Source organism: Styela clava, chromosome 11 (genome assembly GCF_964204865.1).
Source record: "Styela clava chromosome 11, kaStyClav1.hap1.2, whole genome shotgun sequence".
Taxonomy (NCBI): Eukaryota; Metazoa; Chordata; class Ascidiacea; order Stolidobranchia; family Styelidae; genus Styela; species Styela clava.
In genome coordinates, this window is record NC_135260.1 from 2,703,913 (window position 1) to 2,726,782 (window position 22,870).

At 37.3% G+C, this 22,870-nt stretch overlaps 2 protein-coding genes across 4 annotated transcripts; one reads left to right on the forward strand and one right to left on the reverse strand.

The window, feature by feature from the left end:
* Positions 1–5,639: 5,639 nt before the first annotated feature.
* LOC120347805 (uncharacterized) lies at positions 5,640–12,181 on the reverse strand. Of its 2 annotated transcripts, XM_039417907.2 has the most exons (4): positions 11,072–12,173; positions 10,307–10,375; positions 8,857–9,083; positions 5,640–7,092 (listed from the first exon to the last, which is right to left on the reverse strand). In XM_039417907.2, the coding sequence occupies exons 1-4, from the start codon at positions 11,373–11,375 to the stop codon at positions 6,910–6,912; spliced, it is 783 nt and encodes a 260-aa protein (XP_039273841.2). In that variant the 5' UTR covers positions 11,376–12,173; the 3' UTR covers positions 5,640–6,909. The 2 variants fall into 2 exon arrangements, with proteins under 2 accessions (XP_039273841.2, XP_039273842.2); XM_039417908.2 differs by lacking the exon at positions 10,307–10,375 and having other exon boundaries at positions 11,072–12,181.
* A 675-nt stretch (positions 12,182–12,856) lies between these two features.
* On the forward strand, positions 12,857–21,375 carry LOC120345302 (uncharacterized). Of its 2 annotated transcripts, none has more exons than XR_013479034.1 (2): positions 12,857–20,845; positions 21,083–21,375. XR_013479034.1 is itself a non-coding variant. In XM_078117903.1 (2 exons), the coding sequence occupies exon 2, from the start codon at positions 13,851–13,853 to the stop codon at positions 20,313–20,315; it is 6,465 nt and encodes a 2,154-aa protein (XP_077974029.1). In that variant the 5' UTR covers positions 12,857–13,245; positions 13,483–13,850; the 3' UTR covers positions 20,316–21,375. The 2 variants fall into 2 exon arrangements, 1 of the variants encoding a protein (XP_077974029.1); XM_078117903.1 differs by having other exon boundaries at positions 12,857–13,245; positions 13,483–21,375.
* Positions 21,376–22,870: the final 1,495 nt, after the last annotated feature.

Genomic DNA, 22,870 nt, shown 5'->3' on the forward strand with positions numbered 1-22,870 from the left:
TATTATAAGTGACTCTGAGCCACGGGTGTGCAAATTTTTGTTGGCGGGCCATATAACCAACTTCAGACATTTAGCTGGGCAACGAAAATAAATTAGTTTTTTCGTGTACACAACGATTTAAAACAAGGGTATCGCTTAGCCTTACAGTAAGTAATTAAGACACCGGGCAAAACGACGAAAGCTTTAATTCAGTGACAAGAGCAAAAAATACGGATTTTTACCTATGTGTGCGCGCCTTTTTAAACATAAAATATAGGATTAGGATTTAATACTTGATGGAAAAAAATCTGAGTATTGACAAGTGCCACACTGAATGAATCAGCGGGCCGTGTTGTGCCCACCCCTGCTATAAGGCTAAGCGGTGCTCCTGAGGATGTGCATCAAGATGTCACACAACCTGAACCCTAACCTGATACACATACTATGTTCAGGTTGTGCGCCATATTGGTACACATACTTCAGGAGGTGGGTCCGGCTAAACATACCAATAGTCGGTCTATCAGTTATAAATTTCGAATTATGGGTCTTCTGTATTTCAATATTGTGTCGATATCAGCATTGCCTAGCTCTGGTCATTTTTATTCAATTCGAAAAGATCTTCTCGCTCGCAACCTTACAGCCAGAGTAAACACTAGGCGCTTGCGACTCTGTTGTAAATACAACTCTTGGTATTGTTAGCGGTCGTTATCAAATATTTGTATTAATCGAAGGTCCGCGCTTCCACTTTGAAACAATTCATAAAATTGACGGTTATTTTTTTCAAAGTTGTAATTCAGAGTTGATTTCAGTTCGCTTTTAAAGACTTAGAGGAAGAAAAACTAGAAACATGAATTTTTACACATTTTCACCAGTTTCGCCAAGGTTAGTATGGGGGGGGGATTGTTTTAATAAAATCGACTCCTATACTTACAATTAATGATTATGGATCATTTATTCATCCATATTTATAACACCGTAAAAACTCATCAATTTGTCACTTCATTAAATATAATGCACCACATAAATTGGGCGTGAATAATTAATGAGATAAATATTTTGCGCCTTTAATCTAATCAAATGTATTGCCTTCCTTCAATTGTCTACTATAGGGGGTATATTCACTTGGCTAACGCAGACAGTACCTGAACTAGTAACATAACTAAATAAGGAAAATCGGAATAAAATTATGTCCTAAACCCAACCTGGTACACATACTACTCAAATACGTGTAACTTATGGATGAAATTACTGGGTTGGCCTCACAATATAGTACTAACCTAAAGTAGACCTCAAACCACAGTAGCGCAATTAAATCTTAAATATTTAGCGCCTTTAATCTAGTGTATTGCCTTCCTCCCATTGTCTAAGTGTGAACAGACATCGGAAATAACTGTTTACATAAGATGTCGTCTGTAAAAGGGATGACAAGGTGGCCACGGTAAATGCTAAGTACACCGGCGTTTATCTGGCGCAATAGCTATATATACGGAACAGGAATAAGAAAAAAGATTGGAACTATATATCCATACATATTTCTAACCTGCTGTCATATGGCGATTCCATAGCTCTCTGCCTAAAAATTCCATTCAAAGTCGATTGGTACCATATATCCCTATTCCAACCTGCTGTCTATATGACATTGACATCCCAATATCCCTCTACCGTGAAATCTCATTCAAATAGCGATCGGGGAAATATACCTATGTCTCTTACAAACCTGCTATCTAGGATAAGGATAGGATTTACATATTTATCCCGGGGGAGAGGAAAGCCGATAAGACGGCTTAACCATATTGCGAACCACGGCCTCTCGTCCGGTTACCATTCCATGTCGGGTATGGGATTAGTTAGTTATTTGTTTTCAGAAGCATGAACTTGATGGTGGAGGAAGTCGTAACCGACCAGCGGTTACGTGAACCCCCCTACGGCGGCGAGGAGTCCAGCATCTATATCAAGGGTTCAGAACTTTTGATGTTATGGAGCACGTAAATAGGTTGGCTATTGTTTACGGAGCCCCACAACGAATTTATAAAATTTGAAATTATCTATTGGAACATATAAACAATGAATATAATTACCGCCTTGTTGTCACATTTCGACGCTACCGTTGTCAAATCTTAATTAATAATGTTGTCAATGCTTCTTTGGGCAGTTACAAAATTAACCAAGTCAGTACTTTAATAAGTAAACGATTATACATTATACTATTTTCTGCACATATGAGAGTAAGGTAGAGAACGATGCACAAAAACGTACGATAATTACAACAACCAGAAACGGTAGATTTCAGTTCAATAAACCAAGTATGCGAGGTCCGTTGGTTTAATATTATTCCCCAAATATGGTGTCATATTTAACGCTTTGTGCAAAATGACGCGCAGTGCCCCATTATTTGTTCACTTCTTGTACGAAGACCCCGCCACTAATGCAAAAATGTGAGATTTAAAAATAACTTTAAAATAACAAGAGTTAGGAGTAATTTGAAAATTTAAATTTCTAGCGCAATCCGCATCCTTAACCTCAAAATTGATGATTATTAATTTTCTAAATTTAAGGGTTGGTTAGGGCTTTGTACAAAGGATTTAATTTTAGCTGAATGGACCCTTGTAAGTAATGTCCGTTGGTTCAATATTATTTCCCGAATATTGAGTTTTGTTTAACGCTTTGTGCTAATTGAAGCCGTTAGATCTCCGTCTGTTTGTGTTCAAGCCAATTCAATGATATGAATGTCCACGGCGTTTTAAACAACGCTTTTAAAAACTCAAGTAAAAGCTACTAAACTTGAAAGGTAAATAAAATGATTTAGGGCTGCTTTCGATGACCAGGTGTGGGCAAGGTTTTCGGACCATGGTCAACAATTAAACAAAGTAAGAAACTGAATTCATGAACAATATTTACAGTGTTACAAAAGCAAAAGTGGAAAACAATAAGCCTCGTGCCAAAACTTAATATAATCGCAATCTCAACGAATTACTTGAGTTATTTTTAAGCTGAAACGCAATAATTTGGTCTTGGTTTTGGTTTGGTTGTGGCAGCATTAGGCGGTCCAGATTGAATTACCCAACGGGCCGGATTTGGATCTAGTTTGCCTATTTTAGACTTAGCCGGGCGAAAATGCAATGAAATGCATAATAATAGTTGGAATAAGGAAGCGTAACTGGTCAAAATTATACCGTGCTAATGGTATACACATGATGCTTCCATTTTACGCTCTATTGATTTATGAATTTTCAAATCATAGCAAGGTCTAAAGAGGCGGACACTAAAAATGACTCAACAAAGATTTTCGTAACAAATGAAACGCCTTTTTCTAACATTATATATCTTCGCAGGCTGAGGTCCACCGCGTTAAGATTAGGATCAAAGCAATGTCGTAAATCGCTCAATGAATGTATACAAATAAGGACGCTCCAGAATTGTGTATGTAAGAGGTAACTAATTTTGTTAGCCAATTCACATCAGATTGTGTATAGGAACTGAAACCTATGGGCAGGGGGTATATTCACTTGGCTAACACAGACAGTCTACCGAACTCGTAATAGAACTAAACAAGGAAAATCGGAAAAAATTTATGTCCTAACCCCAACCTGGTACACACACTACCCAAATAAGTGTGTATCTTAGGAATGAAATTACTGCGTTGGCCTCACAATATAGTACTAACCCAAAGTAGATTTCAAACCCCAGTAGCGCTATTAAAAATTACAAAAACACAAAGGCGTAAAAAAGAATTCTCAGCAAAAATGAAGCAACAAAATAATCGATAATTGAACTCCTAGATTTGCGTCACTTCCGTTCACCTCAGTCAATTGCTACATTGCAGAAGACATTCTTTTTTGTAAATAAAGCGTGAAAGTATTTTAATTTCAGGTAGTGTTAAACCAGGAATGGGCAAATTACGGCCCGGGGGCCGAATCTGGACCACCAAAGTGTTTCATCCTGCCCACTTGTGCATGTAGAAATTAAGTCTATAGTTTTTATGGATATAAATTTGCGTTGAAAATTTCGATAGAAATATCGAATCGTCAGCTAAAATATATACAGGCATTCCCCATGTATTATATGCACCTAAATACAATGTGCCATTTTGTACACTATAGCTGTTAGTTGTACATGAGTTGTTACGCAATATTATTATTTGTAAATAAACTGTTTTTTATTCATAGTTCAAAATTGAGTTTTGTGCCAACAGCCCAGGGACCAAGTCTATTATCTGACACTGGCCCACTCTAGAAAGTAATTGCCCACTCCTGTGTCAAATCTATCAAACATTAGCACACTTAAACTTATGAGTAGATAACCTGTTCCGGAGGAAGACTACTAAGCCATTTTTACGCAAAATACAAACAAATTGAGGACCACCTGAAGTATGCGCACCAAGATGGCGCACAACCTGAACTCAGGTTGTTTACCAGGTTAGGGTTCAGGGTATGCGACATCTTGGTGCGCATACTTTAGGAGTACCCAAATTGAACTCTTTACCGTAACGATTTCACTGCAAAAAATTACTGAGGTACTGCAGAAAAAAATAATCCTATCCTTACGGACAAGTGCCTGTGATTATTATTGCCGGCTTGTCGCGGTACTGAAAGGATCATATTAATCACGAATAACCCGAGCGTATCCACCGTTTGCCTGAGATACTCCATTATTTGACACGACATTAAAGTATCATTCTTTTGTGATACCTTAAGTAACGGATCTTTTGTACTAAGCCCCTGCTAAAAAAAAACAACCCCGTCACCGCTCAAAATAAAATAGTAATTATCCAGTTACGGTCAGGCTGATGGCTAAGAATGCAGATTGCGCTGTAAATTCAAATTTTCAAATCATTCCTAACCCGAACTGTGTTTTTTTACTAATTGGTTAGTTTAAAACGTCACGGAGATGATGTTCTTTCAAATTTCCCATTTTTGCATTAGTGGCGGTGGCTTTGTACAAAATAACCTCAGTAAATAGCTAATCTAAAAATACCGTTACCCCATGAGCTGACTTCAAAATAATGCTGCAAAATATGTCTCTAGTACAACTCAGTCATGCCCACTACTAAAAATTATTTAATGGAGCGTAACTAGTCAGAATTATATCGTACCAATGGTAAACACCTGATGCTGCCATATTACGCTCTATTGGTTTATAAATTTTCAAATCATAGCAAGGTTCAAAGGAGGCAGACGCTAAACTGAAGATTTTCGTATCAATTGAAACGCCTTCTTCTAACGTTGTATATCTAGCAATTAATCTATTGCATAGCACTTGGCCTAATTACTTGCAATCAACATTCTGAAATAAGTAGCTAATGCTTGTAAAACACATCTTTTTCTTTGCTAAAATTCATTGCCGATCTACAAAATAAAGCAAGCTTTTGTACTACGGTACCTAGTCTCTGACTTCTACTGAATAAGTCAATTGTGAAATCACAGAGTCATTGACGCAATAAACGATTAAAGTAACAAGTTTGATTCATGGACTATAAAAGTTTATGGCGTCATAAACAATGTTTATGGCTGGAAAGAAGTAAAAGCGGTTAACGCAACGTTGATCGACCTAATGCGAAAACCGGTAATCGCAGAGTCAAATTGAACGAAAAATTGTTGTAACATACGAAATTTATCCCCGAGGCAATTCGAAGCGAGTTCAATAAAACAATACGCTCGGAATTCTGGGATATCAATATAATTGCAGGTTTCAAAAGTACGCACAGGCCTGCAGCATACAAAATTAAACACTATCAGAACGAAAGGCCTATTTAAGTGATTTTTTTTATATGATGTATTTTCCGGACAATAAAGCCGTCTTAAATAGAATCATAGAATAGAATAAATTTCTATATTTCAAACGCCATGCCCACCAACTCACCAACAATTAGGGTTGCCAACCGTCCTTTATTTCAAAGGACAATCCTTTAATTAAGCTACTCGGTCCTTGTCCTTTTAGTATTTAAAAATAGGCTAATTGTTCTTTATTTATTCCAACGTCGTTTAGCCCGATAGTTATAGCGTAAATATATACTACTACGGTTATAGCACTGTGTTTGATATTGTTTCGTTCTTAAAAAATCGCATCCGTTTATGTATTTGCAAGCTTTTAATTATACTTTTCAATTTCGCTTTGGTCCGGCTCAAATAGCCAAAGAAAGAACAAATTTATTAACTTTGTTTTGGTCAATGTTAAATGAACATTAAATGAAAAACATATGAAGATAGTTAAGTCAGTGCGTGGATTTGCTTTGAGATAAGTTATTTTTTTAAATTATAAAAACAACTCAGATTTACGATTCTTATACATCTCATATACATTCTGAATCGACGCAGTTTATTTGCATTTACACTGTTTCTGTAAAGAAAGTTTGGTACACCTGAAGTATGCGTACCAAAATGACAGTATATGTGTACCAGGTTAGGGTTAGGAGATGACTTTTATTCCTATTTTCTTCTTTTCAGTTCTATTACGAGTTCGGGGACTAGCCAAGTGACTCCTGTAGTATTTGATTCAAAAATTATGGCTTAACCCTAACCTGGTACACATACTATATTCCGGTGTCCGCCCTCTTGATACGCATACTTCAGAAGTACCAAAAGTTTAATTTTACTTTAAGTAACAATTGTGCCAATGGATGATTACTCGACATATGCACGAGTACGTACGACGTACGCATTCGACGCAATTCCGAATTATGTTGAAACTATTCAACAATGGCAAATCGTTTATTTGAATTACACAAAACATTTTCACACATAACTGAAAACTGGTAAATAGCGATAAAATAAAGAGAAAAACAAGTCAACAACTATTTTTTGAAATCTGTCTGATTGTAAAAAGTGTCTTAGTAGATAGTAAAATTCGGATTGTTACGTAACCGTTATGTTACTGCTGATTAGCTATTGTTACGGATATATACAAGGAAGTTAATGCTTGGGGGAATATCCATCACATCTCACAAATAACGCCCCATTGGTTGCCATGCCAGTTGAACATTCCCTGGTGTACGTCATTTTCGTCACGATTGACTTGAAACCCCATACCGGTGCGATCTTCATCAATTGTGGGGTAGTCAGGATACCAGGTAACGTACGGGGCTTTGCTGCCGTCAGAGAGTTTCAGTACTTTTGTCTGTAACGATGACACACAAAATAATTTTATATTTTCTTACATACTAAGGTAACGTGTTCTAGTGGGGCTCAAGCTGGTGCCCTCTCTCCTTTGGGGGTCTAAGGTAGTGCTCTTCAACCGGGTATACAGTATACCAAAGTGTATACCGGACCATAAGTTAGGTATATAACTGATAAAGAGTATACAAAAGATGTACATCCTGGATTCTGGAATCTAATATAATAAATTATAAAATATTCAAGCGGAAACAACAATGCAAACGCGGCGCAAATGAAATATAAAATGTCATTTACGCAAAGAACCCACGTGAGCACATTGTTACATCACAAATTATACAGATAATCCGGTCACGTGTCTGGGTTGGTGATTTCGGCTGTCATGCACTTCGTTTGATTTACGTTTAACATTTTTCTCGTTGACGCTGTGGCCGTCAGTCAAATTTATAATTTGCGGACACTAGCTTATTAGATTACATGATGATATTGCAGAACGATATGTGCTCAAATTTTAATGTTTACTTAATCCATAAATAAACATTGGCATTTGTAAGTTATAAAAAGTTCTTGAAAATTTGTAAAAGGTATACCACGATTAAAAAGGCTGAAAAACACTGGTTACGGCATGGACTTCTAGGCCAGGGCTACTCAACTGGTGGACAGGGGTCCGAATCCTGACCTTCCTGGTGTTCGATTCAAACCGCACCTAATTCTTTGTTTTGGATCATTGTCCAACTTTGGATGTGTGAAGTTTTCCTTTTATTAAATGATTTTCATAGTTTTAAAAGTTATTACTTATCGATCTAGATAGGTAAGTATGTTGATAGGTATTTGTCAGTTTGTTTGTCCGTTAGATACACGCGATATCTGACGAAAGCGAGGTTGAATCTTATACTTATACTTATCTGCTCCAAATTTCGCATGTGCATTCATCATATTTCGGACCAGAAGCTTATTAATTTTGGATGAATTATGTCGTATTAACTCGTTATTAGCAAGGTAATAATTAATACATGATGGGAAATGCGGTGTCGCTATTTAGTCAAAGCGAAGGATACACGCCGCTAGATCGATAAGTCGGCGGTCTCCGATCGCTATCCCATTTTAATATTTGCTCATATTTGCACCTGACAATATATGAAAAGAACCGTAACGCCGAAGAAGTGCGCGTTTAAGGATGTCGAAATATAATTTCCGGAAAAACCGCACCCAAGTAATTCTTAAGTTTTGCACACGGAACGTTGGTATAAATAGTTGAAAAGCCCTGTTCTAGACATTGGAGGCCACGAGCAAAATCCTTCACTTGGTACCAGTCCCAATGACAACATAATTTAATGTAAATTTACTGTGTTTTTTTCATCATAAATTTATTACGTGACTTTCGTTTGTCGCTTTTCATTACTAATAAAATATACAAACAACTTTTAATGAAATACCAGAGTGTCCAACAAGTCCCTTTACAATTTCAATTTTGTTATGAAGTCAGTTCTCAATATATCTTAACCAGGTTTGTTGTTTTTTAATCAGTAAACCTTATTTGATACATCTGTGAGGACCAAAACAATATATGGTATCGATAAATGCCCTCTGCAATTTGAAAAAAAGGTTAGGCTTTATGAACACCCTATATTTATCCCATGAAAAGGCGTTCAAATCAGAACTAAGTATATTTATAGAAAGGCAGCGTGCATGAAGTGTTGAGTTTTTAGGGGAGGGGGGATGGGGGCACTGGCCAGTTTAATTTGGTTTTCAGCACCCGACTGCTCACCTGTGGGTTGTAAGTCATTCCAATCCATAAGTACACTGCATTTGTCGATGTCGGTAGGTTGGTTCTAACGTAGTTGGAAACCATAGTGTAGTGCTGGGAGTTTAATATATCAGCCGGATATCCGGATTTCTTTCTACACAATTGCAAGGCTTGTTCGTATGAAACGTCGATACCGTTGTGAATGACACTCCAATAGCATTTCCGCTGGTGTCTTATACCGGGGCATTCTGCACAAAAAAAAATTAAAACAAAAGTTTTTGGACGTAATGGCTGAGGGCTAAGCAGGGGTGGGCACGGTTTTTGGAACAGGGTCAGGTGTTGAATACAACTTAATGCAGGCACGTTTTGACGAATTAATGAAAACCAACTCCGTACAACATCCATTGTTATGACATAATATCCTTGGGCAGATAATATTAAATTCATGAGTGACCTATGCATGATAAATCAAATCGCTCGGGGCCGCAAAAAATGGATCTTTTTTGTATGCGGGTCTTATCTGGCCCGCGGGCCGCAAATGTGCCGACCACTGGTTCACAGACTTTTACAAAGTACCATTTGTGACATAAATCTTTCTACCAGTAGTTTTTACCGAGTTCCGCATACTTCTGGGTTTTACCAGTACAGCCCAATTTGTTCCGCAATTTTCAGTTCAATCCGCTGTCTATCTATTTTAATATACAGGCTGTCCATAAAGTCCTAAAAGTTTTTAAAATTGCAAAAGGAATCAATATCATATATTGTTTTGGCCCTCACAGATATATTAAATAAGGTAAAAATACTTGAACAATTACTAATTATAAAAACAACAATCCTGGTTAAGATATATTGAGAACTGACTTCATAACAAAATTGAAATCGTAAAGGGACTTTATGCCACCCTTTATGTTGTTCAACTACAATCATATACAACTAGTTTGCTCTATATTGGTAAACTTGCTAAACTTTTATATTATCATTTCGTTTTGTCAATATTAGGTTTTCTTTTATATAAATTTACAGCTTATTCAATTTAGACAAGAAAACTATTAACATGAGTTTTTCTAGCACTGATATGGACAAACTACGGCCCGTGGGCCAGTTCCGGCCCGTTGGATATTTCGATCTGGCCCGCCTGATGCTGCCACAACTGAGCTAAAACCAAATTTCGATGTTTCAGCTAAAAATAACTCACGCAATTTGTTGAGATTGCGATTATTTATAGTTTTAGCACAAGGCTCGTTGTTTTCCACTTTTTCTTTTGTAACATTGTAAATATTGTTCATAAAATGTAACTTTTACGTCACACTTACATGGCCCGTCAGTCTAGATGGGCAAATTTTATGACCCCGGGTCCAAACACATTGCCAACTCCCACTCTAGACTCTGAAACCTTATACTGGGGTCCCGCTCCGCGAAAAAGGTTAAAAACCACTGATTTAGACAATAATCCACAAACTGTCACACGTACCTCTTTCTTGTGCCTGTCTTACTTTTTCCAATATTCTTTTTTCTATGATGTCTGCCATTTGGTCTATTCCTGAAATTTTATGGGATAAGATTTAATTTCCATTCATTTGAGAGAATAAACCTAAAATATGGATTGAATATATATGGCTATACTATGGCTTACAAAAGCAACAGTTTTTGTTATTGGTTGAAAACCCATGCCCGCCATTTCTCTCTTATAGTGTAACAAATTTGGTAGACAATGCCCAACCAGAAGGACTTCACACCTTCTAAAAAGTTCTCCACAGATGTGTGGATAGGATAGAATTTACATTTTTATCTCGAGGACGAAGGATATGGAATTAGTTAGCCAGGTATTTATTACAGATGCATGGTCTTGATGGTGGAGGAAGTCGTCGTAACTGACCAGAGGTTACGTGAACTACCATAAAGAGACGATGGGTACAGCAATACTCTCACACATAACCATCCCGCATGAAATTCAAACTTGCGATCATATGCAGAGTAACCACAGGTGCGGTGGCGAGCGTATTCCTAAAACTCATCAAGATGCGCCACATCATCGAGCCTTGGATGCTTGTACACGGCCTTTTTCTGGGAGAAAAGCGTAAACAAGCGTCGTACAACGAATTATTATTGGTTTCACAAAACATCTGGTCGAAAGAGAGGCCGTGGTTCGCCATATAATCAGGCGTCTTATCTCTTTCCTCTCCCATGAAATAAATTTGTAAATCCTATCCTAAACATATATTTCATACTGCTGTACCTGCTTGGACTCTCTCCTCGATGGTTGCATTTATTCGTTCATAGTTCACGATACCAGAGTCACCATCTTTACCCTTCGGTCCACGTGGCCCGGGTTGACCTTCAACCCCTTGTGGCCCTCTTTTCCCCGGAATTCCTCGTCGACGTGGATTTGGATCTGATGGTAATCCTTCCTGGTTGGTTTCATCAAAAATATCTTCAACGGTTTTGCATACCAAGTGTTTGCTGTCCGCTTTCACCGGATCATAAGTCATCACGTACAACAGACATAGCAACACTAGTGAGCCTATGATACCCATACTCATTTGACTATTCTCTTAAAAAATGTATGGCACTTCAGAAGTATGTGCACCAATATGGAGGTAACCAATTTTATTCGCCTTCTTTACATCATGTTATGTGTGAAGGAACGCAAGCCTATGGGCAGAGGGTATATTGACTTGGCTAACACAGACAGACCCCGAACTCGTAATAAAACTAAACTAAGGAAAATCGAAATGATGGTTCAACCCTAACTTGGTGCACGCACTACAAGAGCACCTAAAATATAAGTTCAACGTTACTAGTACGATTTCTTCTATTTCGTGTATTTGAGTCAGAATGTTATGATATTTTATTTGGCGTTTCCCATGACTTCGCATTGAACAAGATTTAAAATTTTCTTTGTGATTTCGGGGATAGATTCCAAGACAAATGTGTTTTTTTCCAACTCAGAGATCAAGTAAATTATCTGCATTCCACAGCTGTGCCTCCCAAGAGCGTAGCTAGCCCAAAATTTTGTAGAAAAGTCAAAATTTTAGTTTTTCAATGCGACGTCTACTCGAACCTTTCGCTCCCAGCAGGGCCAAGTAAAGTGCTAAAGAAACTATCCGTGGAATTGCTCCGCTGTCGAAGTTATCCAAGCTATATAAGCGCATAGTTTCATCTATTTCGGTGAGTTCAAATACCTCTAAATCGCTTTTCAAAACAAAAAATATCTCGACATTTGGTATCCAGTCCTTCACTAAAATTCAAATTGATTTTAACAGCGCAGTCTAGGCATCTCTTTGCGGAGAAGGCTATGCAAATTGCGATTCCTCAGCATAATTTAAAACACTTCGAGCTATTTTGCTATTTTCCTATCCTTTATACAAAAAAACGTGTATCGTAAACCTTCAACTTTCAAATTTTTGTGAAATTACTCGATTCACGTATAGTAATGACTTCGCTAATGCCACATCCGCCATGGCCCGAAGCCATTTTAGTTCTAATCGCATAAAGCTGTTCTCGTTAACTTATACACACGATAAAACGAGTTAACGATATGGCCAAATACGGCTTCTCGTCTGATTACCATTCAGGTATTAAAATTTACTTAAGATAGGATTTGTGTCATTTTCCGATGGGAGAGGAGAGCCGATAAGCCGGCAGTACATTGCGTGTTTGAGATTATTTGGCTCAACTTTATCATCATAACGCTTTATACATACAAGCTGTTTTGCTTTTTTTTTATATATTTTTTGTCAAAATCCCGCGTTCCGTCTAATTATGCCGTATTCTCAGGCTTGTTTCTTATGCGGCCTACTTTCGAATGCAAAGGAAAATATACAAGAAAACAAAAAATTATTTTCAGTAAGATAGGCACTTCCACATTAATAATTAAAATATACTTACCTTTTAGTAGCAAAATACAGCATGATCATTTTTTTCTAATACCATCGAATCTAACTGATTTATTAACAAATCTAGCCATTTTTAATGGGTTTCTAAATCAAGTTCTACTACTAGAATTGTATTACTTTAATTACTGTTACCGCCAATATCTTGAAGTAAAATCATTTCTCCCGCAAGTTGGCGCCATGGACCAGCTTATCGAATGCTTGGTTATTGCACCACAATGACTTTGTGGAAGTGACGTCAGGGGACCGCGCGCGCTGCTGGATTCTGGAAGTTTCTGGCTGATGGCTGTTTTGACGTCGGTCTGAGAGTGTTATTTTAGGGTTTATAATTGATTAATTAGTGAACGACTTAGGCTTGTAGTGTTAGTAAAATGTACGGTATTTATTTGTACTGCTAATAATAGTGTATTATTGATATTCCTCAGTTTTTATTGTAATATTGCTAAGTAATTCAGTCAAGTTATTGTGATTTAATGTTCAAGTTACTGCTTAACGACCCTTGAGGACACAACGTCAAGTAAGTTTATACATATAGTTTTGTATTCTAAGTTTTCCTGTCAGGCCTTGAAAGTGCCGGCAGAGGTAATTTGTGTGTTTATTTATTATAACCGTTAGTGATGCCATAGTTGGTCATTAGGTGATTGTGTGACGTAACAAAGATATTTAGGGTTTGTTTACAATAGTATAGGCCTACTGATACGTTACTGCCCCGATCTTGTTATTATTTGTGTATTTATTGTTTTTGTTATTTCAGAAAACCGTACTGAAGTATTGCTGTATTGTTGTTCGTACTTCTTTGTACTGTGCATCTGTTCGTACTGAAGTATTGCTGTATTGTTGTTCGTACTGTGTATCTGTTCGTATTGTTTTACACTGTTTGCAACACATCACAAGAAAATAAAACATCTTATGCTGATACAGTGATAGTACGCGTCTTTTTGGGAGTGCAACCTGGTCGTCGAGAGTATTGGTATTGGCCATCCGTACACCCTATGTGGGCAGAGTCTGCGCTCCACAATTAAGATTTAATCAAGGCTCTGCGCCAACATAAAGTTTTTTGACGTTTCTACAAAACAGTGACAATTGTAAAATTTAAAGGCCTTTACCAGTGGACATAAAGTTATGGCTGAGTCAAATCCAGTTCAATATACTGGAGAAGATGTACAAAGTTTACAAAATGCACAAGAAATGGTGCTAGAACAAGAATCTGATGATTTAGAACCGTCCCAAGTTCCAATAACACTGTCCTCACAAATGAAAGAGCCTGCAGTTGACCCTGAAGTTGTCGCTGCTGAAAAAATATTATCTCCTGTTGGTTCCGGTAGTGGCTCGATTCATGACCTTTTCCGAAGATCGTCTGATGTGGATTCGGTTTCCCAAATAGAAAATGAAACAAATAAACAAGGGAAGTCCGTAGCATCTTTCAATGCCGAAGATAAGCAAATGAATGTTCACAAAATGACCACAAGAGCGAAATCAAAATATAGTGCTCAATCACGTGACAGTGTTTCACAAAAATCAAAAGTTTTCAGTGTTCGGGGTTCGTTACGATCTCGAAGTATCCGAACTGCGTCATCAGTAATGTCATGGGTATCCACTTACAGTGACTCTCAAATCCAAGATATTTACAAAGCAAGAAAATTAAATTTACAAAAAAAGATTGAGCTGGAAAAGATTCAGCTACAAGACTCCATTTCTCAAGAAGAAGCAGATTGGAGCGAGAAAGTGAGAATGGAAAACGAGGAAATCAAACGAAAACGTCAAATTCAGGAGGAAAAGATTCGAATGGAAGAAGAAGAGCTAAGAAGAAAGCGCCAAATCGAAAAGGAAAGTTTCCAAAAACGCAAAGACAGAGAACTAAATGAACTAAAACGTAGAGATCAGCGCACCCAGTTAGAATTGGATGCTGACTTTACGGAAGCTATGGCAGAGAGGGGGTTACCTTTTGACCTTCCTGTTATTTCCGATACAAATGGAAGTGAACTGTTACTTGGCACCTGTACAAATGTGTCAAATAGTAACGAGATACAGAATGTATCTCCACCTGAAATAAGATCTGATTCTCCTGCTATAATTGGAAATAATATTCAATCTACTGTGCCATCTCAGACCATGTTAAAAACTGCAAATCAACCAAGTTACACGTTGGGGGATGTTACGCGTTCCGTTCCTGTTATTGGTGGCGATCGAGGTATGTCGGTTTATTCATCCTCCCCTGGTTTTGAAATTTGTTGTCCACATACTACCAGTGTGCTTGGTGTGAATGAATGTACGGTTGTGACTAGTACTGCATCTCATAATGCTAATAATTCAATAACAATTCCTAAACAAATTAATTCTGCTGTGAATCCAGTAAATGTGCTTGCAAATCAAATTCAGCCTATTCGTATGAGTTCATATGCTGCATGCCCTACCTGTACTGCTAGCTCAAGTTATTTTGCTGCTTCTACTACCGGTAATAATGCACTTACCAGTAATTGCATGACTTATTCTTGCACTGATTTTGCTAGCAATTTTAGTTCAAATACAGGTACAATTCCAATTTATAACATGTCACAGGCAGTCACTGGTGACATCAATAGACTGACAATGCCAATTATTAATGAAGAAGCTAATCAAATTAATATACCCCAGCCAAGCCAGGGAGCAATACAATTAACACCACAAGTGATTTATGTGCCCCAGCAAGCAAATTTACCTCCAACAGAACCTCCAGTTTTTTCTGGTGATCCTGGTGAATACCACGACTTTATTGACATTTTTGATACCGTTATTGCTGCAAAGGTGCAGAATGCAAAACAAAGATTTGTTTATCTGTTACAATACACAAGAGGCACTGCTCGTGCTCTAGTAAAAGGATGCCAACATAAAGGTTCGGCATGCTATGATGAAGCGTTGAAATTACTCGCAGAAACTTATGGCCATAAATTGCAAATTGAACAGGCATGTTTGAATTCTATTATAGAGGGCCCGCAACTTAGAACCAATGACCTGGAAGCTTTAACAATGTTTGCTGCTGAATTAATTGCATGTGAAAATACATTAAAAGGTATTAAAAATAAAGGTCTGTCTTTGATGATCATTGATAAAATATCATGGAGAATGCCATCAGTTTGGAGGCCAGGTTGGCGAACTTTGGTGGATGATACTCTTCATGTGAAAGAAAAGGACTTAAGCTTAGCACATCTTGTGTTATATGTGCGTAAGAAAACGAGGGAATTGTCAAACCTTTCCAATCCTGAACCAAATAATGTTCAAAAAACCAGAGAAATTGCAAATAAACCAATGAAGCAACACAAGTCATATTTTACTACAACTGTCTCCGCTGCTGACAAACCAATTCCTAAATGTTTTAAATGCAGTGGCACTCATTTCCTGAATCAATGTCAAGAGTTTAGGAACATGAAACATGCGGACAGAGAAAGATTTGTGAGGGATTTGAAATTATGTTTTTCTTGTCTACAAAAAGGGCACTGGTCAAGGCAGTGCAGACGCGAGAACCCATGCAGAGTTCCAAATTGTAAGCGAAAGCATACTACGCTTTTGCACCCCCCAGATAATGTAAATGCGGATGATCAATCTGAACATCATAAGCCTGTTGATGATGCTTCTGTACCAAAAAATACTAATGAAAACAGAGAAGCAAATAAATTTAGTGCGTTTGTGAATTCTGCCAGTGAAGCAAGAGTGTTATTAAACGTAATTCCAGTCAAGGTACGTGTGAAGGGACAGAATGATGTTGTGTTAACAAATGCCTTTTTCGACACTGGCTCAACATGTTCTTTTATAAGTGAAGCGCTCATGCAAAGATTGAATGCCACTGGTCAGGAAAAAAATTTAAATATTCGTACTATTTCAAATGTGACTGAACAAAAGAAAAGCTCTATTATTAACGACATTGAGCTATCCCATTTTGATGAATCTGATTTTATTGCATTGGGTCAACTGTTTTCTAATAAATGTATCGATATTGATGTTTCAAATATTCCAACACAGAAGGATGTGGATCAGTTTCATGAATTCAAGGATGTGGTTATTCCCAGGCTAGATCAAGAAGTTGGCTTGCTAATAGGAAAAGATAATTTTGCTCTACATAAGCCATTGGAAATTGTGCACGGGCCAGATGAATATTTTGCTGTGAGATGCCCTGCTGGATGGATGATTAGCTGTCCTCCCAAAACTAAGAAAGTTGAAAGATCAAATTCTAATTTTTTTGTCAAATCTAGTGTGCACCCACTTTGTAAAATGTGCACTGAAGTGGTCGATTCGATACAAAACGAAAAACCAGAATTTTCCCCTAATCAAGAAATTTTCATGGAAAGAGTGAACAAGTCTATTCATTTGACAACGGATGGACATTATGAAATTGATCTTCCATTTAAAAATCCTAATGTGATTTTGCCAAAAAACAAAAGTCATGCAGAACAAAGATTAGAATATCTCAGAAGACGATTTTTGAAAGAACCGGATTTCTACAATGAATACAAAAGTTTTGTAAAAGATATGATTGATAATGGTTATGCAGAGAAGGTCAATAATTCAGGGGAATGTGATGGTAAAACTTGGTATCTTAGTCACCACGGAGTGCGCCACCCAGAAAAGAAAAGCCTTCGTGTTGTATTTGATTGTTCAGCTAAATTTTCTGGACTGTGTTTGAATGACGTTCTGTTACAGGGGCCAGACCTTGCAAATAATTTGGTTGGTGTTCTGGCTCGTTTTCGAAAACAATCCGTTGCAATTCAAGGAGACATCCGAGCAATGTTTCACCAAGTGAAAGTTTCCGAACCTCATAGAGATTTTTTGAGATTTCTTTGGTGGCGCAATGGCGATGTCTCACAACCTGTGGCCTGCTTTAGAATGACTTCATTTCTTTTTGGTACAATCTGCTCACCCAGTTGTGCCAATTTTGCCTTGAAAAGGACTGCTGAAGATAATAAAGAAGATTTTAGTGAAAGCACTGTGAATGCTGTTTATGATGCTTTCTACGTTGATGATTTTTTGGATTCAAAACCCAATGCTGAGGAAGCTATAGATCATGTCAAGAATGTAAGAAATTTAGTATCCAAAGGTGGATTTGAAATAACAAAATGGGTCAGTAATGATCGAGCTGTTTTGCTGTCAATTCCGGAAGAGCATCGTGCGAAAGATGTCAAAGGATTGGATCTCTCAGTGGATGACCTGCCAGTGGAAAAGGCGCTTGGCATGATTTGGGATGTAGAACAAGATACTTTGTGCTTTCGTGTCAAACATAAGGATAAACCTGCTACAAAAAGAGGATTGTTGTCAACTATTAATTCTATTTTTGATCCTCTTGGTTTCGGTCAGCCAGTTCTTCAACCTATGAAAGTTTTGATTCAAGATTTATGTAGGAAGAAATTTGATTGGGATGATCCTATTCCACCAGAATTGAAGAAAGAATGGTCAAAATGGCTTTCTGATTTACCAAAATTAAAGAATTTCAATGTACCGAGATGCTACACACCAAAAGATTTTGGTAAAATAATGGATATACAACTTCATCATTTTTCAGATGCGTCTGAAAAGTCATATGGTGCTGTGTCCTACATTAGAATTACAAATATGTATGGACAAGTTCATTGTGCTATTATAAGTGGGAAAACCAGACTTGTCCCTTTAAATGGTTCAACAATACCGCGACTCGAACTTTGTGCAGCAACAATTTCTGCTAAAAATGATGCATTTCTAAAAAAGGAACTCAAACTTCCAATTTCGGCTTCATATTTTTGGACCGACAGTACAACTGTTCTTCGATACCTGGCAAATACAGATAAAGTATTTAAAACTTTTGTGGCCAATAGAGTAAACTTGATAAAAGAAACCTCTGAAATTGAACAATGGCGTTATGTGCCTTCACAACTGAACCCAGCAGATGTTGCCTCAAGGGGACTTTCAGTTGATGCGTTTTTGAATTGCCAATACTGGAAATCTGGTCCTGATTTTTTGTGGCAAGCTGCTGAGGAATGGCCTTTACAGCCCGATTTTATGAACAATGGCTCTACGGATAATCTTGAGGTGAAAAAAGAATCGATACAATGTTTTTCAAATACAGCAAGTGAAAAATCGGTCCTAGATCGTATAATTTCAAAATATTCAGACTGGTTTCGTCTGAAGAAAGCTTTTGCCTGGATATTACGAGGTAAAAATATGTTGTTTTCAAAACTTAATGCAAATGAATTGCCTTCTAATCTGCCAAAAGAAAATCGTATTCAACCACTTTCTGTTACTGAACTACGAAATGCGGAATTGGAGATAATCAAATATGAACAATCAAAATATTTCTGCGAAGAAATACGTTTGCTGTCAAATAATCAAGAAATTCCAAAATCAAGCACTTTGATTTCGCTGCGTCCTTTCTTGAAAAATGATATTCTTCGTGTTGGAGGCAGAATCAAAGATGCTCCAATTAGTTATGATGCTAAGCATCCAATTGTTATACCAAAAGACAGTCTTATTGCATCCCTGATGGTTGATTATATTCATAGGACAACTGGACACAATGGAAGAGAATATGTTCTTGCAGAAATTAGGCAGAACTATTGGATTGTAAAGGGGACTTCATTAGTGAGGAAAATTATCAACAATTGTGTCTTGTGCAGAAGAAAGCAGCGTAAACCCGAATATCAAGAAATGTCGGATTTGCCTGTTGATAGAGTAACTCCTGATAAACCACCATTTTCATATGTGGCTTTGGACTGTTTTGGTCCTTTTTTCATTCGTCAAGGAAGAAGTGATGTTAAGCGATATGGGGTTCTTTTCACATGTTTAACCACACGCGCAGTGCATGTGGAAATAGCTCAAAATTTGGACATGAACTCATTTATAATGGCTTTAAGAAGATTTGTTTCTCGTAGAGGTCAAGTGTTGGAAATTCGAAGTGACAATGGTTCAAATTTTGTGGCCGCTGAACATGAACTTCGACAAGCAATCAAATGTTGGAATCAGAAGCAAGTTCATGATTTCCTGCTTCAGAAAAATATAAAATGGATATTTCAAACACCTTCCGCTTCACATCATGGTGGTGTTTTTGAAAGACAAATTCGGACTGTCAGAAAGGTATTCAATTCAATTTGTCGGGAACAAACTTTAAGCGATGAGGCTCTATCCACTTTAATGTGTGAATGTGAATCTATTATAAATGGACGTCCAATTACAACAGTTTCAAGTGATGTAAATGACTTGACACCACTGTCTCCAAATTCATTATTGTTATTAAAACAAGAACCTGTTCTTCCACCAGGTTTGTTTGAACAAAAGGATGTGTATTCGAGGAAACGCTGGAAACAGGTCCAGTATTTGGCAGATATTTTCTGGCAAAGATGGAGAAAGGAATATTTACCTCTTTTACAACAAAGAAAAAAGTGGAACAAACCTCAACGTAATATGTGTGCGAACGATATCGTTCTCATTGTGGATCATAACTTGCCCCGAAACACCTGGCTGTTGGGTAGAGTTATCAAGACTTTCCCCGGAAAGGAGGGCATTGTTCGATCTGTTAGTGTCCAGACCCAATATTCTGTTCTTCAAAGACCTGTTACAAAGCTTATTTTATTGCATGCTTGTAATTAGCAAGTTAGTTTTTGCATGAAATTTCTTTTGCATGACACAATTTCGTTATATTTTGTGTGTTTGGTATTTGTTTGAATGTGTGTGTGGAAATCTGTAAATTGGTGTATGTGGACACAAATTTTCAATTTCCAAGGGGCCAGGGTGTTACCGCCAATATCTTGAAGTAAAATCATTTCTCCCGCAAGTTGGCGCCATGGACCAGCTTATCGAATGCTTGGTTATTGCACCACAATGACTTTGTGGAAGTGACGTCAGGGGACCGCGCGCGCTGCTGGATTCTGGAAGTTTCTGGCTGATGGCTGTTTTGACGTCGGTCTGAGAGTGTTATTTTAGGGTTTATAATTGATTAATTAGTGAACGACTTAGGCTTGTAGTGTTAGTAAAATGTACGGTATTTATTTGTACTGCTAATAATAGTGTATTATTGATATTCCTCAGTTTTTATTGTAATATTGCTAAGTAATTCAGTCAAGTTATTGTGATTTAATGTTCAAGTTACTGCTTAACGACCCTTGAGGACACAACGTCAAGTAAGTTTATACATATAGTTTTGTATTCTAAGTTTTCCTGTCAGGCCTTGAAAGTGCCGGCAGAGGTAATTTGTGTGTTTATTTATTATAACCGTTAGTGATGCCATAGTTGGTCATTAGGTGATTGTGTGACGTAACAAAGATATTTAGGGTTTGTTTACAATAGTATAGGCCTACTGATACGTTACTGCCCCGATCTTGTTATTATTTGTGTATTTATTGTTTTTGTTATTTCAGAAAACCGTACTGAAGTATTGCTGTATTGTTGTTCGTACTTCTTTGTACTGTGCATCTGTTCGTACTGAAGTATTGCTGTATTGTTGTTCGTACTGTGTATCTGTTCGTATTGTTTTACACTGTTTGCAACACATCACAAGAAAATAAAACATCTTATGCTGATACAGTGATAGTACGCGTCTTTTTGGGAGTGCAACCTGGTCGTCGAGAGTATTGGTATTGGCCATCCGTACACCCTATGTGGGCAGAGTCTGCGCTCCACAATTAAGATTTAATCAAGGCTCTGCGCCAACAATTACTTATAATATAAAAGGTATTTACAAATTTAATATTCAATGTTTATAAAAATATAATAACTTAATGTTTCTTATATGTGTTTAACAATTCGTTATTGCCACTTTCGAGCATATGTCAGCGGTAACTTGTATTTTCTCAATATCAATTGACGGCGCTCCACATGTATGTGTACCGATGGAGGTAATTAATTTTGTTCGTCTACTTTAAATCAAGTTGTGTAGAGGGACGGAAACCTATGGGCAGGGGGTATATTCATTTGGCTAACACAGACAGTCCCGACCTTGTAATAGAACTAAAATAAGAAAAAAACGGAATAAAATTATGGCCTAACCCTAACCTGGTACACAAACTGCGGTAGTACCCAATTAACAACTGATTTAGTTTTCTTGTAAATTTTGGATAATTCACTATATGATGGGCAATTTATAATATTGTGCGAAGTCGGATCACGTGACATCTGTTAAAATTTCTGATATTTGGCAAATCGAGAGATTTTACTCAAAAAGACGAGTGTTGAAGAAACGTCATTAAAAAAACATATATTTCCTACAGTTTTTAATAAAACTAATTTGATAAATACCATTTCAAACTTTTGTTAGTTACTTGTCTGTAATTTTTCATATATGTAACTTTTTTCAATGTGAACATTCGCTATTATGTCTTGAATTCCTTGACATATCATTCAAATAATATAATGCCATATTGAAATAGTTTTTCCCTGTTAAGGGCGCGGTGGTGTGGCTCATCGTGCAAAGAGTTAGGAATACGCTCGCCCCGCACCTCTGATCACTCTGCGTGGGATCGCAGATTCGAATCTCATAGTTTTGGGCGAGAGGATTGCCTCGCCGCCGTAGGGTGGTTCACGTAACCGCCGGTCGGTTGCGGCTTCCTTCAGCACCACTAATAATTAATCTAATTAACCATACTCGACATGGAATGGCAATCGGACGAGGGGCCGTGGTTCGTCATACGTAAAAGCCGATGTGATCCCGGGATAAATATGTAAATCCTATCCTAATAGTAGTAACCTGTCTCGTTCATCAAAATCGGCCTCATTCATTACTCTTATTTCAAGGTTTCGGTGAGCAAACTTGTAACTAATATTTATTCACATCAAAAGAGTGACGTATTGTTCCTTGTACTTTAATTGAAATTGATAGAAAATTGGCAATTTCCTGTTAAATATATTTTGACGTTTAATTTATTCAAGCTTCCTTGATTACTCCAACCACGTGTTTGTGTGGAAACGTGCTCCTTGTGGTTCTTACTTAAAGTAGCTTACATGCTGAGACAGGGCAGCTATTGGGAACTGTCGTACTATTAGATCACCGAGTTTTATCCAGTGGGCCATGCCCTACTGCCGGGTTACATAAATATTTTCAGGTGGGCTACAAACTTGTTAAAAATTGCTGGATTTATTAATAAATTAGTTTAATTCGATTGTATTAGAAATAAATGATAATGCTGTATTTTGCTACTAAACGGTCATTT

What these genes read in the sequence shown, in the direction of transcription:
- LOC120345302 (XM_078117903.1), top strand. Translation starts at nt 13,851, where the DNA reads ATGGCTGAGTCAAATCCAGTTCAATATACTGGAGAAGATGTACAAAGT.
- LOC120347805 (XM_039417907.2), bottom strand. Translation starts at nt 11,375, where the DNA reads ATGAGTATGGGTATCATAGGCTCACTAGTGTTGCTATGTCTGTTGTAC. An exon ending in CGAGGAGAGAGTCCAAGCAG is followed by an intron (nt 10,376 to 11,071) that starts GTACAGCAGTAT and finishes ATAAAATTTCAG; the next exon opens with GAATAGACCAAATGGCAGAC. An exon ending in GAATGACTTACAACCCACAG is followed by an intron (nt 7,093 to 8,856) that starts GTGAGCAGTCGG and finishes TCATCGTTACAG; the next exon opens with ACAAAAGTACTGAAACTCTC.